Source organism: Pyrus communis, chromosome 5 (assembly GCF_963583255.1).
Source record: "Pyrus communis chromosome 5, drPyrComm1.1, whole genome shotgun sequence".
Lineage (NCBI taxonomy): Eukaryota > Viridiplantae > Streptophyta > Magnoliopsida > Rosales > Rosaceae > Pyrus > Pyrus communis.
The window spans coordinates 13151061-13173402 of NC_084807.1; the positions used below are offsets into that span (position 1 = coordinate 13151061).

The following is a 22342-nucleotide window of genomic DNA, read 5'->3' on the forward strand; positions in this document are numbered from 1 at the left end:
CAGCCACTATCCAACCACTTCCCATCCCTCCAAAACACTTCACATAATCCCCAAAGCTCACCTTAGACCTTGTGCTACAACAACGAGGAAGAGAAGAGTGCCTAAACGTTCATACAATTCAAGTTTGAGTTGTTGGAATGTTTAGGTGTTTCTTTGATTTCAATGTTTAAATTCAATTTTCTTTGTTTTGTAATGGAAGAGAAGAGTGCCTAAACGTTCATACAATTCAAGTTTGAGTTGTTGGAATGTTTAGGTGTTTCTTTGATTTCAAAGTTATGAGGAACTAAACCCCCCTTTAGCTAGGGGGTGATTCAAAATACATGTTTATGCTTGCAATATGAATTGATTACTTTTGGTTGGAATTTCATAAGTTGTGGATTCAATTTGTTTAACCGTTTGAATGAATATGACGCTAGAATATAAGTGAGTTTCACCTAATAGTTACGAACTTATATTCACAAGTAGTGGAGGTTGCTTATAAACAATCGCGTTAAACGAATTCTTGGCATAAGTTTCATGCGTATTCCATAGTAACGAATGCCTCGTCGATGTTTATGATTTCCGTTGAACTTAATGATCTTTGTTGAATGTCTCTATCATGCGTATTCCATAGTTAGGGACTTTGATTAAGAATAATTTGGTTGTAATGCGTATTCCATTCAATCCAACGAATCTAGGGAAATCTGAAAGTTAATTTAAGCGGACCTAATTAACTTGGAGCATTGAGTTTCATAATTTATCGAAAGACCAACCGAAAATCAATCTTGTATGCAAATGTAACATGTGTGGAGAAGAACCCCTTAGCTATTTCATCATCCATATTTTCATCACATTCATCTTTACTATCTGTTTTAAATTATAATCTGTCCGTTTAATTTAATCTCGTCCAACCACAATCACCCCCCTTATTTTGTTAAGTCTTAATCATTTGATTTGTCTTATTTTATGTTTTTGAGTATTTGGAGTCTTTTAAACTTGTTTTGAGTCTTTTAGTTTGTCTTAGTGTTTTAAAAGTTAGTTTTATTTATTTGAGTCAAGTATTTAGCATCCCTAGTTAATCCCCGGTTAGAACGATCCCTACTTACATCATTACTACAATTGTCACAAATAGGGTTTAGTTTGTGTGCATATAATTATCGCATCAAATTTTGGCGCCGTTGCCGGGGATTGGCAAATTTGCTAATCCCTTATCTTGAGTCTTGTTTAAATTGTTTAGTTTCTGTTTTGTTTTAATTTTTTTTGCACCGTGTGTATGTGTTTTGTTTTTTGTGCCAAGTCTATTAAGTTGATTACTTATCTTGTTTACTCTTGTGTGTAGGTACTAGATTATGACCCGTAGCTCACAACCTGTTCGTGAGCATATCTCTGACTTTGATGGTGATTTCGAGAGGACTTTGAGAAGGAAAAAGAAATCACAAGCATCTAATCCTCCTAGTCCCGAACCTGAATTTAAAGAAGAACTACCAACCATGGCAGTGGACAATCGGACCATCAAGGAGCTCTCTGCCTCAGGTATGGGCAATGCCGCTCCTTTATGCATACAATACCCTATGGCAGCTGATAGGAGCATATTCATGTGACTTAAATGGCTTGTTCTCATGCATTTACGTTATGTTTCTTTAGTTATTTTAGTCCTTTAAGCTATTTTCGTGTGTTTGTAGGTCCAAAGGGTTAAAGGAGCAAAAAGATGCATTTTGGAGACTTTTGGAGCACTTTTGGGCTAAGGATGGATAGCTTATGCTTGGCGCCAAAATGTTGGACGAAATTGAAGACCAAAGTGTTGGAACTTTGTTCCCTTTAGTTTTAGGACATTTAAACCTTTCCAATTCCCTTATGCCGTGCATCTCCACCTTTCTCCCAAAACCATACACATGCTCCCATTACTTATCATAATCACATATCATATCACTTATCATTCATCACTTATCATTCACCACTTATCACTTATCATATCATTCACCACTTATCATTCATCAAACACATGCATTCACATGTTTTCACAATCTGCCATCATTCCAACCAAAACCGTGCACATGCTATCACCATGCATTCACATGCACTTGTTCCTCCATCATTCCATCCTTTAAAACATTGCACATGCACTTTAAACATTCACCCACATGCATTTCCACCCACATGCTATCCCATTTCAGATTGGCATTTCCCCTTTAATCAACACATGCATCCCCTCACCAAGAAATCATTCATTCCACATGCAATTCCAGATTTCACATGCACACACAAACATTAGCACATGCAACCTAGCTGTCATGTTCCCCCCATTTCACCTATAAATACTCATTCATTCATTCTCATTCATCCACAATTCATTTCACAACAGAAATTGGTACCTTGGGGCCGTGCCCTTCACAAAGTCCATCCATTCCATTCATACACTTCATCCATTGCAGAAATGTAGACCATAAACCCCCCTTTGTGCCGTGACTCTCCCTTACAATCCAAACATCATCCTTCCATTTCCATAATTCCCCAATCCATTCAACACACCAACAACATCCCTTAGACCTTGTGCTACGAAGAAGAGGAAGATAAGAGGGCCTAAACGTTCATACAATTCAAGTTTGAGTTGTTGGAATGTTTAGGTGTTTCTTTGATTCTACATCAGTTTTGCTTCAAGGGTTCTTTCTTCTTATTAATTCTATGTTCATTCATGTTTTATATTTTTATGTTAAATCCTTTGCAAACATGAATTGTAACTAATCCTCTTCTATGGATTCGATGTAGCCTTGCAAAGTTTGCCATGTAGTTAATTCGGAATTCTCATTTAATCTATCTATTTCTTGCTTCATTCTCCGATTTAATTGTGACTTAGTGTGTTAATTTTAGTGCTTGATCATCATTTGAATTAACCACAGGTTGTTTAGCCAAGATTAAAGCACACATCATGCATAATCTTGGTGGATATGTGAATGAATGAAGGGAATGTTTTGCAAACATCCTGCCAAGTGTTCCCTTTGGTTTTGTGAAAGTTTCTTATGCACTACATAGTCTTGATTAGGAACCAAAGTTGCACATCACAATTAGGCTCATAATTAGAGACATTTGATCAAATCCACACATCATATGGCTGATCATATCTAAGTGAAACAAACCCAAGAAATAAGTAGAGGGATGAGTATAATCTGACTTAACAAGCATGGACTTGGCTTAGCAATGGTGAAATCGAATCTCTAGCTTCATCTTCATTGGTACTATCCTTTTACATTAGTTGTTGATTCATTCATCTTGTGTTTACTTCACTTCCTTATGCTTTAATTTACAATCTGTTTGTTTCCAAGTTTCTGTTTTTATTTCAAGTTTCATTCAAAACCAGTCCCCCATTTCTTTTAAAGTGTTAGATTAGTTAGAAATACATTTAGTTTGTGTTTGTAAGTGTTTTGATTCATTTTGTTTCTCAAATTCGTCCAAAGTACTCAAGGTGCTCAAAACTGCCCAGAAAGTGATTTTAAGGCAGTTTTGAGTGTTTTGGTGCTGTTTTGAGTCTTTTGGTTTGTTTTAGTGTTTTAAAGTTTAGTTTTGCTTTCCTTGAGTCTAGTATAGTGTTTCATATTGTTATTTTACGTTTTTTTTGAGTCAAATCCAAGTGGTTAACAATCCCTCCTAATCCCCGGTCTAGAACGATCCCTACTTATACATATACTACAATTTGACGAAAAGAGGGTAAAATTTGTGTGCGTATAATTATCGCATCAGCAGCTGAAGGTAAGACAGAAGAATTTGAACTTAAGTCTAGTTTATTACATCATATTCCTAAATTCCATGGGTTGTCCATGGAAGATCCTAACAAACATCTTAAGGAATTTGAGGTAGTTTGCTCATGTATGACACCCATCAACGTTGATGGGAGTATTTTGAAGATGAAGGCCTTTCCATTCTCACTTATGGACAAGGCCAAAGATTGGTTGTTTGAATTGTCTCCTGGAACTGTCAATTCTTGGGAAAGTATGAAACGTGCATTCTTAGAGAAATTCTTTCCCACTGCAAAGATCATTCTCTTGAGGAAACGAATTAGTAGCATTCAACAAAATCAAGGTGAGTCGTTCCCATCTTATTATGAACGTTTTAAATCACTTGTTGCTTCATGTCCACAGCACCAAATGAAGGAGGATCTGCTCATTCAATATTTCTACGAGGGACTCCTTCCCATGGAACGTCAAATGCTAGATGCTTCGGCGGGTGGTGCATTAGTGGACAAGAATCTAATGGATGCCAAAGCTCTAATTGCCAACCGAGCACACAACGCTCAACAATATGAAGGTGTTGGACAAAGAGAGGGGCCACGACAACAAAGTGTGAATGAGGTAAGTGCAATTTCTGATATTCAGTCACAATTGGCTAATCTTACTTCTCTCGTGTCTCAGGTTGTCAAGGGGTCAAAACCACAAGAAAACCAAGTGTGTGGCGTGTGTTCAATGCAAGGGCATCCATCGGAGACGTGCCCTCAGTTAATAGAGAATGGAGGTTGGGAATCTGCCAATGCCGTGGGTTTTGGGAACCAAAATCAACCACGCCATGATCCATACTCTAATACCTACAATCAGGGTTGGAGAGACCATCCAAATTTCAAATGGCGGGATCCTCAACAACCCCAACAACAAGGAGGATTTAGGCAGCAACCACCGGGCTTTTATACAAAGCCATTCATCCCCAATCAAAACCAAGTGCAATCTGCCCCAACAACCTCAGGTATGTCTTTGGCTAATGATCAAGTTGTTAAGTTACTTACTACTTTGACGCAGGAAGTACAAACTCAAAATAAGGAGAGACAAATCCAAGACAAACGGGTGGATAATTTGGAGAAGCAAATGGGTCAAATTGCCGAGTTTATGGGGCAAATTAGAGAACAAGGCACATTGCCTAGTTCAACCGTTATGAACCCGAAGGGAGGATTTGAAACCGCTAAGGCCATCATGTTGAGAAGTGGTAAACAGGTTGGAACGGACTCAAATACATCCAAATCAAGTCAAGACGAGGAGGACAAGTTGCTGCAAGAAGAAGCACGGGGAGCAAAGCCCACGGCCAAGGATGACCAAACCTTGCCGAATTCATCTAGTCCTCCTAAACCATTCCAAACCACCAAGGTAAGTCCCAATTCAACTTTTTCTAGTTCTATTCCACTAAATGTGCCCTTTCCTGGCAGGTTTAGGCAATCAAAGAAGGAAGAAGCTGAGAAGGACATTCTAGAGACCTTTCGGAAAGTTCAAGTTAATATTCCGCTCCTTGATGCGATTAAGCAAGTCCCGAGGTATGCTAAGTTTTTAAAAGAACTTTGTACAACAAGGAGAAGGATTTCAAACAAAGAGGTGGTTCAAGTAAGTGAAAATGTCTCTGCTGTGTTACAAAGGAAATTACCCCCTAAATGCAAAGATCCGGGTAGTTTTACAATTCCGTGCGTTATGGGTAATACTAAGTTTGAACAATGCATGTTAGACTTAGGGGCTTCGATTAATGTTATGCCATACTCTATTTATGCATCTATGAACTTAGGTGAGCTTAAAAATGATGGTGTGATAATTCAATTAGCCGATCGTTCTAATGCATATCCAAAGGGTGTTTTGGAAGATGTTTTGGTACAGGTTGGTAACTTGATTTTTCCAGCGGATTTCTACGTGCTTGACATGGAGGATTCACCCCATTCCACCCCATTGCCGATTCTATTAGGGAGGCCCTTCATGAAAACAGGCCGCACCAAGATAGATGTGTTTAAAGGAACTTTAACGATGGAATTTGATGGGGAAGTCATTGATTTCAATCTTTCTGAAAGTATTAAATTTCCTAAGGACGATCATTCTTGCTTTTCTATTGATATAATTGATGATTTGGCGCAGGATTTTCTCGATTGTTTGGAGAGGGATACACTTGAAACAACAATTTCACAAGGAATTGGGCAAAAATCTGGTTTTGCCGTGCCTAGAAGTGTGGAGGAGGCCGAGATAGTGGCTGCCCTTGAGTCACTACCTCAACACCATGGTAAGCCTTCTAACCCAATTTCAATTTCAGTTTCCACTAATAAGTTGTTACCCTCAGTGATTCAGGCACCCGTACTTGAGCTTAAACCGTTGCCCGATCATTTAAAGTACGTCTATCTGGGAGACAACGAGACATTGCCCGTCATTGTCTCCTCATCACTCACCGCCATAGAGGAGGAGAAGTTGATCCGAGTGTTGAAAGAGCACAAGACGGCCATTGGGTGGACTTTGGCCGATATTAGGGGAATTAGCCCGACTACGTGCATGCATCGCATACTTCTAGAGGAGGGGGCTAAACCAACTCGAGAGGCTCAGCGCCGTCTCAACCCTCCAATGATGGAAGTTGTGAAAAAGAAGATTATCAAACTTCTTGATTGTGGAGTGATTTATCCGATCTCTGATAGTCGTTGGGTGTCACCGGTGCAATGTGTTCCAAAGAAGTCCGGAGTGACAGTGGTGAAGAATGCCGAGAATGAGCTTGTGCCAACCCGTATCCAAACAGGTTGGCGTGTGTGCATTGATTATAGGAAGCTCAACGCCACCACAAGGAAGGATCACTTCCCTTTGCCGTTCATTGATCAAATGCTTGAAAGGTTAGCCGGTCATTCTTTTTATTGTTTCCTTGATGGTTATTCTAGATATAATCAGATTGTCATAGCGCCGGATGACCAAGAAAAGACAACTTTCACGTGCCCCTTTGGTACTTTTGCTTATCGTCGCATGCCTTTTGGTTTATGCAATGCTCCGGCCACGTTTCAAAGGTGTATGGTAAGTGTCTTTTCAGATTTTGTGGAAAAGATTATTGAGGTATTTATGGATGATTTCAGTGTGTTTGGTGATTCATTTGATGGTTGTTTGGAAAATCTCACAATAATTTTGAAACGATGTGTAGAAACTAACCTTGTGCTTAATTGGGAAAAATGTCACTTTATGGTTAGACAAGGCATAGTTCTAGGGCATATTGTTTCTGAAAGAGGAATTGAAGTGGATAAATCGAAAATAGATCTTGTGCGCTACTTACCCTCTCCTACTTCGGTTCGAGAGGTTCGTTTGTTTCTTGGTCATGCAGGATTTTATAGGCGATTTATCAAGGACTTCTCCAAGATCTCAAACCCTCTTTGCCGTCTCCTCCAGAAAGATGTGGCATTTGACTTCAACGAGGAGTGTGAGAAGGCGTTCAATCACCTCAAAGAAATGCTAACTTCGGCCCCTATCTTAGTTCCACCGGATTGGAGCCTTCCTTTTGAGCTTATGTGCGATGCTTCCGATTACGCATTAGGAGCTGTTTTGGGGCAAAGGAAGGAAAAGAGGCCGCATGTTATCTATTATGCCTCTCGGACTTTAAATGATGCACAATTGAATTATTCTAGCACTGAAAAAGAACTTCTTGCTGTTGTATTTGCTTTAGATAAATTCCGTTCTTATTTGCTTGGTACTAAAGTTATTATTTATACTGACCATGCAGCATTGAAGTATTTGTTCACCAAGAAAGAGGCCAAACCACGACTCATTCGTTGGATGCTTCTTCTCCAAGAATTCGATATCGAAATTTGGGACAAGAAAGGAAGTGAAAATGTGGTGGCTGACCACTTGAGCCGTATGGTGCATGAGGAGGATGCCGTGCCTATCATAGAGACATTCCCAGATGAGCAACTGATGTCCGTCAAGGTAAGTGAACCCTGGTATGCTGATTTGGTGAATTATTTAGTGTCTAAACATGTTCCTAGTGAATTACTTAAACACCAATGTGATAAATTGAAGAAAGAGGCACGGTTTTATGTGTGGGATGACCCGTATTTATGGAAATATTGCCTTGACCAAGTTATACGTAGGTGTGTGCACGATTCTGAGTTTAATGCTATTCTAACCTTTTGTCACACTTATGCTTGTGGGGGACCCTTTGGCACTAAAAGAACAGCACTTAAGGTGTTAGAATGTGGTTTCTATTGGCCTACCATCTTTAGGGATGCTAGAACATTTTGCATGTCTTGTGATAGATGCCAAAGAACGGGCAATATTGGTCCTAAACAACAAATGCCTCAAACCCCCATTTTTAGTGTTGAAATCTTTGACGTTTGGGGTATTGATTTTATGGGTCCCTTTCCTTCGTCACATGGGTTTCTGTATATATTGCTTGCTGTGGACTATGTGTCGAAATGGGTGGAAGCAAAAGCCACCCGAACTAATGATTCTCGAGTGGTTGCAGATTTTGTGAAAACTAACATTTTTGCAAGGTTTGGAATGCCACGAGTGCTAATCAGTGATGGAGGTTCCCATTTTTGCAATCGAACCATCGAGGCGTTGCTCAAGAAATACAATGTCATGCATAAGGTGGCCACACCTTATCATCCTCAAACGAGCGGGCAAGCCGAGGTTTCGAATAGGGAAATCAAGCAGATTCTTGAGAAGACCGTGGGGTCTACAAGGAAGGATTGGAGTTTGCGCTTAAACGATGCATTGTGGGCGTATCGCACTGCCTACAAAACCCCCATTGGGATGTCACCTTTTCGGCTCATCTATGGGAAACCATGCCATCTTCCCGTCGAATTAGAGCATCGTGCACATTGGGCCGTCAAAACATTCAATATGGACCTTGATGCCGCAGGTTTACATAGGAAGCTTCAATTGTGTGAGCTTGATGAAATCCGAAATGAAGCATATGAGAATGCTCGGATTTACAACGAGAAAACGAAGGCATTCCATGACAAGATGATTTGTGCCAAGACGTTCTCTATTGGGCAGAAAGTGTTGTTGTTCAATTCTCGCCTTCGGTTGTTTCCGGGTAAGTTGCGTTCCAAATGGGTTGGTCCTTTTATTGTCACTAATGTTTTCCCTCATGGTGCAGTACAAATCAAAAGTTCAAGGACGCAGCAAGAATTCAAAGTGAATGGGCATCGATTGAAGCCCTATTACGAGACGTTTGAGGAGCATGTCGTGGAGGAGGTACCCCTCCATGCCGTGGAACCTAGTCAAGCTTAAACGGAGGTACCGTCCGGCTGCAAGACGTAAAAGAAAGCGCTACTTGGGAGGCAACCCATGCATTCAACAAAGGAAGACTTAGAAAGCACTCCAATTCCAGATTCCTAAAAACTCTTCTCTTTGTTGCTATTTCGTTTCTGCCTTGTTAGGTTGTTTAGTTGTTATTGTTTGTTTGTTTATTAATTGTGTGAGTCTATGATTGTAACATTGAGAAAATGTTTGATTTATTGATAGGCACTGCTAAACAAAGAAAGATGGAGCATTCACAAAGGGCGTTTACTTGAAGCCCCACTGCGAGGCGTCGAAGCAGAAGGCATAAAAGTGGGAGGCATAGGGGCAGAAGGCATCAGAGCAGAAGGAATCGGAGCTAGAGCATTCCAGGCCTCAATACTTGGCCAAGCGCTGGATGACCCAGGAAAAAGGTGCCTCTGGAGATAAGCCGCAAGCCTTTGACGGTCACTTTGGATTCGACCCTCAGATTCGTGCAGCTCATCAAGCTTCCTCTTCATGCCCGACGAATAGTTATTTGCAAGCACATGCAAACTTCTATTCTCGTACTTAAGCTGCTGGATCTCTTGCTTAAGACTTTCTACCTCTGCCATCAATGATTCCACCTGACGGGAGCGGGCAAGCAGGCGTTGGCCCATGTTGGACACAGAACTCGCACACTGAACACTAAGTGCGAGGGACTCTTGAACGGCCAACTCATCGGACCGTCCTGACAGCAGCCTACTATCTTTTGGAGTGAGGAGGTTCCTAGCTACTATTGTAGCTATTGTGGCGTCCTGCATCACGGAGTCTTCACCTGTAAGAAGACCGTTAGAAGATAAGAAAGAAGGGCGCCATACGTTACCTTGACGCGGCGCGCCCGTATCACTGCTAAGGCTCAATTCCAAGCTAAGGTTCGATGAGTTTGCCATTTTTCAAAAGTGTTCAAAGAGAAGGGATGGAGTTAAATTTCAAAGGGCTGGAGTCGATTTTCAAGAATGGGAAATCTTCAGAGTGTGTTTGTTGTGGTGATCGATAGCTCTATAAAAAGCCAAGGCGACGCGTCCTCCGATTCAAAAAGCCAGAATTTCCAGCGTAATTTAGGCGACGCTTTCTCGGCTTTTCAGAAGACGTGTTCAACTTTGTCAAAAGATTTCTTCTTTTCAGACAACACGTGGAGGCCATCATCGCAACTACACATCTTTAGCCGACAAGCGCAAAGTTCGGCGACGCTTTCTCTGCTTTTCAGAAAACGCGTGCAGCTTTGTCAAAAGGAGCCGCATCCGCACTACTACGTGTCGTTCAGAAAGCAAAGGGGCGCCTGCTCAGAAATCGAAGAGGCGTCGTTCAGATATCGAAGAGACATTTGTCGACAAGGGTAAAAAAACAGTACCACAACTTGATTTTATCTCTATATATGTCGACCTTCGTCTTTTATGGCAAGGCAAACCTGAAGAAAATGCCCAACTCTCCCTCACCTCTGAGGGCGCACTCCCAGCAAAGCCTTTCGAAATACTCAATTCTTTCTTCTTCCCCAAAGATGATACCAGATGACCCAGGAGGAAACGGCGGATTGAAGTGTGCTGATTCATTCACCGCTTCTTCAAAAGCAAAGGTATCTCATATCATCAATGTCAAAAGCAAAAGTATCTCATATCATGCTCTTTCCCTGTCTTTTTCTTTGTCCTTGTTCTTACTCGCATGGCAAAGTAAAAGAAGCAATCAGCCGGCACTTAGAGTCAGTCTTCCGATCTGGAGCCAACTGCCTGGAATCTATTCCTGATTGCTTACCTAGCGTTGCTCTCGAGTAGTCATCTTCAATGGTTGATACACTTCCAGAGAAGGGACCACTTCTGCAAAGGGGAGCGAGTAAGGCAAGTGAAAATGATACATTGAAGCATCTGGAGACAAACTTAGGCTGAGTTATCCTCCAACCCTTTTCAATACGAATTGGAAAGATTGAACAAAGAAACAGACCAAAGGAGTAAGCTCAGACCTTCGGGGCAGACCAAAAGAATCCTGCTGCCCAGATCAAGAGTAGCACAAAGGAAAATCAACGATGGGCGGCAACCAGTTCGAGAGTAAGCCTGTGGAATCATCAAGATCAAGCCTCAATGCAATCAACAAAGAGAAGATGGAATTTACACTCAATAACCAGATTTGCGTCCCTAAACTCTTCTCTTTGTTAATTACATTTTGCCATGTTTAGTATGTTTAAGTGCTTTTTGTGTGTTTACTTATGTTTTGTGTGAATCTATGCTTAAAACATTGAGGACAATGTTTGATTTAAGTGTGGGGGGGTAACTAATGTTGTTAATGCAAATTCGTGGGATTTTATCACCCATAACTTCAAATGTTGTTCCTTGCTGTTTTAAGGTGTTTTTAAATTGTTTTAGAGTGTTTTAGTGTGTTGTGTTTTATAACTCCGAAAATCACATAAAAATTTGAAGAAAATGTTTTGAAAAGCCTAAAAAGAGTGTTTTGAGTCGTTTTTGTGTGTTTGTGTCTTAGGGTACCTTCCAACACAATGATAAGGATTTGGTTTATAATTGCATGACGGTTAGAAAGAGTTATAAACATAGAGAAAAGTTTGATTTACTCTTGGTATATGCTTGGTTATGGTTATAATGTATGACTTCACATGCAATCATAAAAGAAAAATTCGTTTTTGCAACATGCTTGAAGGAAGGAACTCAAACAACTGCTACATCCCTGTGAGACTCGAGCCATTACTTTCTTTGGAGAGTTATTTTCTGTGATTCTTTGTTTTCTAAAGTTGTTGCATGATCTCATTATTCCTTGCTTGGTTGCTACTTAGAATGCAATTGTATCATGATAGAACTAAATGCTAGAACTTATATCCGTTTCATTCAAAGCATGATATTGATGGCATAACATACAATAAGATGAAGTTGTTAGTCAAGCCAAAAAAAAAAAAAAAAAAAAGCATTGGTTATTGAAGGAAGGGTCCAAAAGAGTGAATTTGACCCTAGTTGTTGCATGAATCTTCCCTTGTGTTTAAAAGTTGATTTCTGCCATTAAAAGTGAGTTTAAGTGTCAATTTGATTACTTCGCTTCCTATTACTTTAAGAACCTTTGTTTTACTTTACCTTTCTTTGTTAAACCATTACCCTTAGCCCCGTTACAACCCTCAACTTCTATCTTGATGTTATGTATTCAATATGTGGAGTTTGGAATTGATATGAGCTTATGGAATCACTGGTTCTCATTCTAAGTAGTAGCATTCCATTCATGAGATCATATTCATATCATTATCGTAAATCCAGAAAATGCTTTCTTTGTTATAACATATGTGAGATCCTAGTCTTTCATGTTTACATCAATCTCTCACATATAACTAGTGTAGGGTGTGTAGTCAGAAAATCTGTGTGAAAATAGAGTGCATTCTAGTAAGGAATTGAGGAAATTCTCTAAGGCATGTTACTACATTCGAAATGTGTTTTAAATGCTTAATTGTGAACTAGTATGTGGTGACTATGAGTAAGAATGTACTTAAGTGTAAAGATGGCTAAAATCTGTGGGAATAATGATTTTTAACATGTCATGTGTATTGGAAATCCCTGAGGCAACGTTGGAAGGTTTAAGATTGTGTTTGGTTTGTTTCGTTTCGTTTTATTTTGTTTTTCTGTTTTGCTCGAGGACTAGCAAAAGCTAAGTGTGGGGGTATTTGATAGGAGCATATTCATGCGACTTAAATGGCTTGTTCTCGTACATTTACGTTATGTTTCTTTAGTTAGTTTAGTCCTTTATGCTTCTTTTGTGTGTTTTCAGGATAATAAGACGTGTTTGACGAAATGATGCATTGTGGAGTGTTTTGGAGCACTATTGGGCTAAGGATGGATAGCTTATGCTTGGAGCCCAAGTGTTGGATGAAATTGAAGGCCTTGTATGCACTTGAGGACACAAAACAATGGCCCTAACCCAATTACATAACACCTTGCCATGGGCTTAACACAAACACCATTCCTTGCCATGCAAGGGGAAGCAATTTGGGTCCATTTCATGTACTTAAACTCTAGCCCAATCAAACAATCCATCAAAGCCATGCAAAACCACCATTCACACACACATGCATCCTGAAATCCTTCTTTGCCGTGCCTTCCCCTTAGATTTTCAGCAACTTCTCTTCATCATTGCACCACAAATCATTCAACACATGCATCCATAATCATTTCTCCAACCTAGCATTCACATTCTTTAATCCAATTTCAGCAAACACATGCTTTCCAACTGACAGGAGCATATTCATGCGACTTAAATGGCTTGTTCTCGTGCATTTATGTTATGTTTCTTTAGTTATTTTAGTCCTTTATGCTTCTTTTGTGTGTTTTCAGGTTCTAAGGGCAAAGTATGCAAAATGATGCCTTTTGGAGCCTTTTGGAGCAAATTAGAGATTGGAATGGATATCATATGCTTGGAGCCAAGAGGATGGACGAAATTGAAGGATTCCTACTCCATTGCAGCCACATGCACATTCAATCATTCACACCAAAACCTTGCACATGCTTTCCTATTTCATTATTCATTCACCTTGCAGCCACTCCACATGCATTTCCAGCTTTTCCTTTGCATTCTCCCTTTAATCATTCAAACATGCAGCCACACCTTCACCCACATGCACCATTCAAACATACACCCAAACACCACCAGAAATCATCATTGCCGTGGGTACCTATCCCATTTCAGATTGTCATTCCACTTCATTGCACATGCATCTTCATAATTCAACACATGCATTCATTATTTATTTACTTTGCATCCTTTAATTTAATCACATGCACATTCAAACAAACACAATCATTCCAGCCATACCTTGCATTTTCAGATTGTTCCTCCATCATTGCACCACAATGCAGCCACATGCACTTGTTCCTCTAACATTTCAGCCACTTGCACTCCCATTCTCTCCCAAAACCGTGCACATGCCTTTTCCTTGCATTTCTAGCCATTCCACATGCTATTTCAGCCACATGCACTCATAATCATTCAACCAACATGTGCACATGCAACCTAGCTGTCATGTTCCCCCCATTTCACCTATAAATACTCATTCATACACTCTTCCATAAAGACTCATCCATTGTAGAAATGTAGACCATCAAACTCCCTTGTGCCGTGCTCTCCCTTACAATCCAAACACCATCCTTCTATTTCCACCACTCCCCAAACCATTCACACCATCAAACTATCCCTAGACCTTGTGCTACAACGAAGAGGAAGAGAAGAGTGCCTAAACGTTCATACAATTCAAGTTTGAGTTGTTGGAATGTTTAGGTGTTTCTTTGATTTCAATGTTTAATTTCAATACTCTTTGTTTTGTACGAATGAGGAATGGAAGATAAGAGGGCCTAAACGTTCATACAATTCAAGTTTGAGTTGTTGGAATGTTTAGGTGTTTCTTTGATTCTCTTTGTTTTGTACCATGAGGAACTAAACCCCCTTGGTTAGGGGGTGATTCGAATATATGTTTATGCTTGCATTTTGATTTGAATACTTCTAATTGCGTTTTATAAGTTGTGGATTCAATTTGTTTAACCGTTTGATTGATAACTTATTTATGTATGTTTATTGAGAGTGCACGCTTAATTTTCATGCATGAATATGACGCTAGAATATAAGTGAGTTTCACCTAATAGTTATGAACTTATATTCACAAGTAGTGGAGGTTGCTTATAAACAATCGCGTTAAATGAATTCTTGGCATAAGTTTCATGCAATCCATAGTAACGAATGCCTCGTCAACACTTATAATTTTCATAGAGCGTAATGATTCTTTCTTGTATCTCTATTATGCAATCATGTAGGGGACTTGTGGGGAATGTTTTGAATTGTTGTATGCGCTAACCCATCCAATTCAATAACGTTAGGAATATTTGAAGGTTAATTAGTGCATCACGGTTAACCCGGGGTGTTGAGTTTCATGGTTTATTGAAATGCAATTGGAAATCATTTTATTATGCAAGTATAACATGTATGGAGATGAACCCCTTAGCTAGCCTTCATTCCATTCAAATTCTATCACACATTCACATTTACATTTTGCTTTAATTTGAATCTGTGCATTTTAGTTAATTTGGCGTCTTTGTGATTGTTTTGGATTAAACTAGTTGCATTTTACATTATTTGGTGTTAGTGTGCAGCCAAGTGTGAATTTGGATCACTGGGAAGGCACATGAAGTAAAAACATTCCAGAAAAGATGTGAAGTGTTAAGAAATGCAATTCGGCCATATTGGGTGATTCTAAACAAGGCAAAATCATTGAAGTCAGCTATGTGGTTCCAACATCAAAACATGCATTCACATGCATGTCTCAACCTTGGCCGTGTGTTCCCATATCATCCCATCACTTTATGCACTTCTAGCACCAAGTCAGATTGTGCATTCCACTACTTGTCCACCTCCCTTTTGCGCCAAAAACACCCATTTCCATCACTTAATTCATTTCAGCCATTTTGACACCAACAAACACAATCATTCCATTCCGTGCAGATTCCATGTTTTAACACCCAAAACATCCCTCACATGCATGACTCACAATCTGACCTTACACTCCATTATCTTTCTCCACTTCATCTTTGCAGAAATTCACATGCATTGTGATTAAACAAACCACTCCTTGCAACCATCATTTCAGAAATCCAACTCATCCCTTTATCCATGCCGTGTGCCTATTTCACCTTTCCAGAATTTGTACAAACAATTCACTTTTGGCAGATTCCACTCACTTGTTGCAGCAAGGGCACATGCATTTTGATTAAACAAACCACATGTTTGCAGACCTTGTCCATGCCGTGAGAACAACACCTCAGAAACCCATTCAAGTCCAGCTCATTTGATGCCATTCCATCACTTATGCACTGCCATCTGAGTTAAACATTTAAAAGATCCAATCTGATTGTGTAAGACACATTTTTTTCTATAAAACAAGGCTCACTTGACACAACAAAGGGTTCCGCAAGTTTTCTTCTTCAACCAGTCCATTACACACCCATAACCTCTCCCATTTCACTCCATTCTCTGTCCATTTTCTGTCCCAAGGGAAGAAACCATTCAACCAGTCCATTACACACCCATAACCTCTCCCATTTCACTCCATTCTCTGTCCATTTTCTGTCCCAAGGGCAGAAACCATTCAACCAAGCCATTCTACCTTCATCCGCACCACATTTGGAGAAGCAACACCAAGGAACTCTTCAAGGACTTCAACATCAGTTTTGCTTCAAGGGTTTCTCCTTCTTAATCTTATGTTCACTCATGTTATTTATTTTTATGTTAAACCTTTGTAAACATGAAGTGTAACTAATCTTCCTCTAGGGATTCGATGTAACCTTGCAAAGTTTGCCATGTAATTAAGTTAGAATGCTCAGTTTGTCCATCTATTTCTTGTTTCATTTTCTGTTTTAATGGTGACTTAGTGTGTTGATTTTAATGTTTGATCATCATTTGAATTAATCACAAAGTTGTGTAGCCAAGATTAGAACACACATCATGCATAATCTTGGTAGATATGTGAATGAATGAAGGGAGTGTTTAGCACACATCCTGCCGAGTTATTCCCTTTGGTTTTATGAAAGTTTCTTGTACATTACATAATCTTGATTATGAACCAAAGTTGCACATCACAATTAGGTTCATGATTAGAGACATTTGATCAAATCCACACATCATATGGTTGATCATATCCAAGTGAAACAAACTCAAGAAATAGGTAGATGAATGAGTACAAACTAACTTGACAAACATGGACTTAGTTGAGCAATGGTGAAACCGAATCCCTAGCTTCATTTCCATTGATACTATCCCATTACATTAGTTGTTGATTCATTTATTTGTGTTTACTTCATTTTCTCATGCTTTCAAGTTACAACAACAAATCTGTCTATTTAGACTAGTTTGATTCATTTCCAAATCTGCCTAGTTTGTTTAGTTTGATTCATTTCTTAGAGTTCTTGCAAAACAAGTAGTTACATAGGTCCAATTAGTCCCTGCGGATTCGACACCCTTGCTTGTGCCATTATACTAAATATATTCTAGCATTAGGAAGGAATTATACATCAACAAAAAATGGCGCCGTTTCCGGGGACTGATTTCAGTCCCTTGTAATTGCTTGTTTGCTTGTTTGCTATTTTGATTAGTGTCAAGGTTCATAACTTGTCGAATTGATAACTAGAAGTTGGTTTAAGTTGCATATATTTCGTGAGTAGAGAGGAATCCCTTAGCCATTCCATTATCCATTGGTTTACATCAATTTGCTTTACAATCTGTTTTCTTTACAATATGTCCATTTAATTAAATTTCGTCCAAATACAAATTCCCCCCCCCCCCATATTTTGTTAAGTCTTAAGCTTAGAATCTGTCTTATCTTGTGTTTTGAAGCATTTTGAGTGAAGCCCAAACCTAATTTTCGTCCAAAGTTGAGTTTAGTGTCAAAACTGCCCAGTTTGTGTTTTTAGGCAGTTTTGAGAGTTTTTAGCTTGTTTTGAGTCTTGTGAATCTGTTTTGAGTCCTTTGAGTCCTTTGAGTCCTTTCAAACGTTTTTAAGTTTATTTTTGTTCATTTCATTGTTGTTTGCTAGTAGATTTTCATTCACACTTGTGTTATTTTATTTCAGGTAGTATATGTCAAATAGACTTGTTGAGTTAGGCCAAAGAATTGAACGGTTGAAGGGCCACAATTTGGACAACTTTGTGCCATCAAGTTCATCCTTTAGCCGTGAGGAAGAGGAAGGGAATTCACCTGGTTCAACAAGTAAAGAATCTGAGCAATTTAATTGGGAAAGAGAAGAAGAGATGGCGGGCAACGAAGATGAACTTCGAGCTTTGGAGGACTTTGCTCAACCAATCATACCAAATTCACCTTCATGCATCTTGCTGCCCACAGAAGCTAGAAACTATGATCTCAAATCTTCACATTTCCATATGTTTCCTTCATTTTATGGCTTACCTAATGAAGACCCTTTAGCTCATATTAAAGAGTTTTACAATGTTGTGAGTGGTTTACCTTTGCAGGGAGTAAGTGAAGCAAATTTGAGGATGAGAGTGTTTCCTTACACATTGAAAGATAGGGCCAAGAGTTGGTTGATGACTCTAACACCAGGTTCCCTCACTACATGGGATGCCGTGGCTAAGAAGTTCTTGGAGAAGTTCTTTTCCACTCAAAAGACAGCCACATTAAGGGGACAAATCTTCAACTTCAAACAAGATGATGGTGAACCTTTCAATGAGTGTTGGGAGCGTTTTAAAGGCCTCTTGTTGCAATGTCCACACCATGGGTTACCTTTTCACTTACAAATGCAAATTTTTTATGATGGACTAACCCAAAATTGTCAATCAACTGTGGATAATGCAGCAGGTGGAGCATTGAAGAAAAAGAATGCTCAAGAGTCATATAACATTTATGAGATGTTGGGGTCTAATGCTCAACACAAAGATTTAAGGGGTAAGAAAGTTGGAGTCTATGAAACAAGTTCTAATCATGAGCTCTTGTTGCAGGTAGCTAACCTAGAAAGGAAGCTTGAATCCGTGCTCAACATGGTGCCAAAAGCAAATGAAGTGTGTGCCATTTGCAACATACCAAGCCATCCTACTCACCAATGTCCATCTAGGGAGGCTTACCCCGAGTATGTTCAAGAGCAAGTGAACCTCATGAATTCTTACAATCAAAGGCCAAGGAATGATGTGTATTCCAATACTTATAACCCAAATTGGAGAGATCATCCCAATCTTTCGTGGAAGAGCAACAATTTCCAAAATTTCCAACCAAAACCTGCCACTACCCTTGAGGATACGGTTAAGTTGTTAGCCCAAAACACCTTGCAATTCCAACATTCCACAAATAGCACTCTCCAACAACATTCAGCAGCCCTAACCAAAATGGAGACACAATTAGGGCAGATTGCAGATGCCTTGAACCAAAGAGAGGTTGGGAAGTTTCCAAGCCAACCCGTGATACTCCAAAGGAACCAAGAGCAAGCCAAAGCAATCACTACACTTAGAAGTGGTAAGGTTATTGATAATAGAGTTGGCAATGAAGTTACTAATGAATATGATCATGTGAATGCAGGTGTTACTCAAGGAGATAATGAGAAACCAAATGAGGAACCAAGCCATGCTACTTCCTCCTTTGAAGCACCAAATCTTCACAAGGCCGAGAAACCTTACACTCCACCAATACCATTCCCTGGAAGACTTGCCAAGAGCAAGCAGGATAAGTCATTTAAGGAGATTTTTGATATACTAAGCAAAGTGAATGTTAACTTACCTTTGCTTGATGTCATTAGGAACATGCCGGCATATGGGAAGTTCTTCAAGGAGTTAAACAGCTACAAAAGGAAGTATGGACCACATGAGAAGGTTGTGGTGTCTGAGAATGTGAGTGCAGTTTTGCAAAGAAAACTTCCACCAAAGCTCAAGGATCCAGGAAGTTTCTCTATCAACATCACCATAGGGGACAAGAAAGTAGAGAAGGCAATGCTTGATTTGGGTGCTAGCATCAACTTAATGCCTTATTCAGTGTACCTTCAACTAGGTTTGGGAGATTTGAAAGCCACCACCATTTCATTACAACTTGCAGACAGATTCGTGAAATATCCAAGAGGTATAGTAGAAGATATCCTAGTTCAAGTTGATAAACTAATATTGCCTGCAGATTTTGTGGTGTTGGACATGGAAGAAGCTCCTATACATGATCGTGAGTTGCCTATATTGCTTGGGAGACCCTTCATGGCCACGGCCAAGACCATCATTGACGTGCAAAATGGACTCCTCACTATGACAGTGTTAGGAGAGACAGTTCAATTCAAAGTGTTTGAATCTCTTGCTCATCCTTCTTCATCTCTTGATTGTTATGCCATTGATGTGCTTGATTCACTTGTATTCTCTAAGTTCTTGCAGGCACAATCGAATGAACCCTTACAACCTGTTTTGAGTCAATCTCAAGATGAGTTTGATGAAGAAGATGCACTCATGGAAGAAGTAGCTGCCTTGGAAGCATTGGCATTGTATCCTTTGAATGTTTCACCTATTGTAGAGCCTTTAGAATCATCAATGTCACATTTAACTCCTTCCACTGTTAAGGCACCAAAACTTGAACTTAAGCCACTCCCACCACATCTAAAATATGCATATCTAGCTGAATTTGAAACTCTTCCAATTATCATAGCTTCTGATCTCACCCCAATTGAAGAAGATAAACTAATTAGGGTGTTAAAAGAGTTCAAATCAGTTTTTGGTTGGTCTATTGCAGATATCAAGGGAATAAGCCCTACCATGTGCATGCATAGGATTCTTTTGGAGGAAGGGGCAAAGTCAACCCGTGAGCCACAAAGAAGACTTAATCCACACATGAAGGAGGTTGTTAGGAATGAGGTGTTGAAATTGTTAGATGTGGGAATCATATATCCCATTTCTGATAGCAAATGGGTGAGTGCTATTCAGGTGGTGCCTAAGAAGGTGGGAATCACTGTGATGAGGAATGAAAACAATGAACTTGTGCCCACAAAGCCCACGGCCAGTTGGCGTGTTTGCACCGATTACAGGAAGTTGAATTCTAGCACTAGAAAAGATTACTTTCCTATGCCTTTCATAGATCAAATGCTTGAGAGATTGGCAGGTTACTCACATTATTGTTTTCTGGATGGATACTCAGGTTACAATCAAATTGCAATCGCTCTGGAGGATCAAGAGAAAACAACCTTTACTTGCCCCTTTGGCACATTTGCATACAGAAGAATGCCTTTTGGACTCTGCAATGCTCCAGCAACATTCCAAAGATGCATGTTGGCCATCTTTTCGGACATGGTAGAAAGATTCATTGAGGTATTTATGGATGACTTCTCAGTGTTTGGTTCCTCTTTTGATGAATGTCTTAACCATCTCTCTTTAGTACTTCAAAGATGTCAGGAAACAAATTTGGTTCTCAATTGGGAAAAGTGCCAATTTATGGTGAAACAAGGAATTGTGTTAGGACATGTAATCTCTAGCAAAGGAATGGAGGTGGACAAAGCCAAAATTGACGTCATCACCAATATGGTAGCCCCCACCACTGTGAAGGGAGTAAGAAGTTTTTTGGGACATGCGGGTTTTTACCATCGTTTCATTAAGAACTTTTCAATGATCACTCGTCCATTATGCAATCTGTTAGCTAAAGATGTTGTATTTCATTTTGATAAGGCTTGTATGGATGCATTCAATACTTTGAAATATGAACTAACCTCGGCCCCTATTATTATGGCACCAGATTGGTCGTTACCTTTTGAATTAATGTGTGATGCCTCTAACTATGCTATTGGTGCAGTTTTAGGGCAAAGGGTGAACAAGCTTCCGCATGTGATCTACTATGCAAGCAGGACTCTGCATGATGCTCAACTTAACTATTCAACAACTGAAAAGGAGTTGCTTGCTGTTGTTTTTGCCTTAGAAAAGTTTAGGTCATATCTTGTGGGATCTAAAGTTATTGTGTTTTCTGATCATGCAGCCCTTAGGTACTTGATGACAAAGAAGGATGCTAAACCACGCTTGATTAGATGGATACTCTTACTACAAGAGTTTGACTTGGAAATTCGAGATAAGAAGGGCAGTGATAATGTTGTGGCTGACCATTTGTCCAGGCTTAATGAAAACCATGGAGTTGGACAACCTTTGCCCCTAAATGAATCATTTCCAGATGAACAACTTCTTGTTGTTCAAGAACAAGAACCATGGTATGCGGATTTTGTTAATTATCTTGCTTGTGGTATAATGAGAAATGACCTTTCTTTTCAGGAAAGAAAGAAGTTCCTTGCCATGGTAAAACACTACGTTTGGGACGAACCATATTTGTTTAAATATTGCCCTGATCAAATCATTAGGAGATGTGTCCCAGAGAGTGAGCAACAAAGCATTCTAACATTTAGCCATACATTGGCATGTGGAGGACATTTTGGTGCCAAAAAGACATCTCTAAAGGTTTTACAATCTGGTTTCTTTTGGCCTACTTTATTCAAAGATGGTTTTGATTTTTGTTCTAAGTGTGATAGGTGCCAGAAGATGGGGAACATTAGTCGAAGAAATGAAATGTCATTGAACAACATTTTGGTAGTGGAGCTCTTTGATGTTTGGGGAATTGACTTCATGGGACCATTTCCATCCTCCTTTGGCTGTTTATACATATTAGTGGCAGTGGATTACGTATCCAAATGGGTTGAAGCCATTGCTACAAGAACTAATGATCATAAGGTTGTGTTGAATTTTCTTAAAGATGTGATTTTTTGTAGGTTTGGAACCCCAAGAGCTATTATTAGTGATGGTGGCAGCCATTTCTGCAACAAACCCTTTGAATCCTTAATGAAGAAGTACAACATCAACCACAAAGTGGCAACCCCGTAC

The 22342-nt window shown here is 39.6% G+C and overlaps 1 protein-coding gene and 1 non-coding gene across 2 annotated transcripts in view; one reads left to right on the forward strand and one right to left on the reverse strand.

Moving 5' to 3' along the window:
- The first annotated feature begins 4118 nt into the window (after positions 1 to 4118).
- LOC137734293 (uncharacterized) overlaps positions 4119 to 22342 on the forward strand; it is a 148688-nt gene continuing 130464 nt past the window's right edge. Inside the window, exons 1-3 of the mRNA XM_068473584.1 lie at positions 4119 to 4322; positions 4761 to 5102; positions 5850 to 5991. Of these exons, the coding sequence (XP_068329685.1) occupies positions 4119 to 4322; positions 4761 to 5102; positions 5850 to 5991 (688 nt within the window). The remainder of the gene's footprint in view (positions 4323 to 4760; positions 5103 to 5849; positions 5992 to 22342) is intronic.
- LOC137735812 (small nucleolar RNA R71) lies at positions 18142 to 18252 on the reverse strand. Its single transcript, XR_011068716.1, has one exon. It is a non-coding gene; the product is annotated as a small nucleolar RNA R71 (small nucleolar RNA).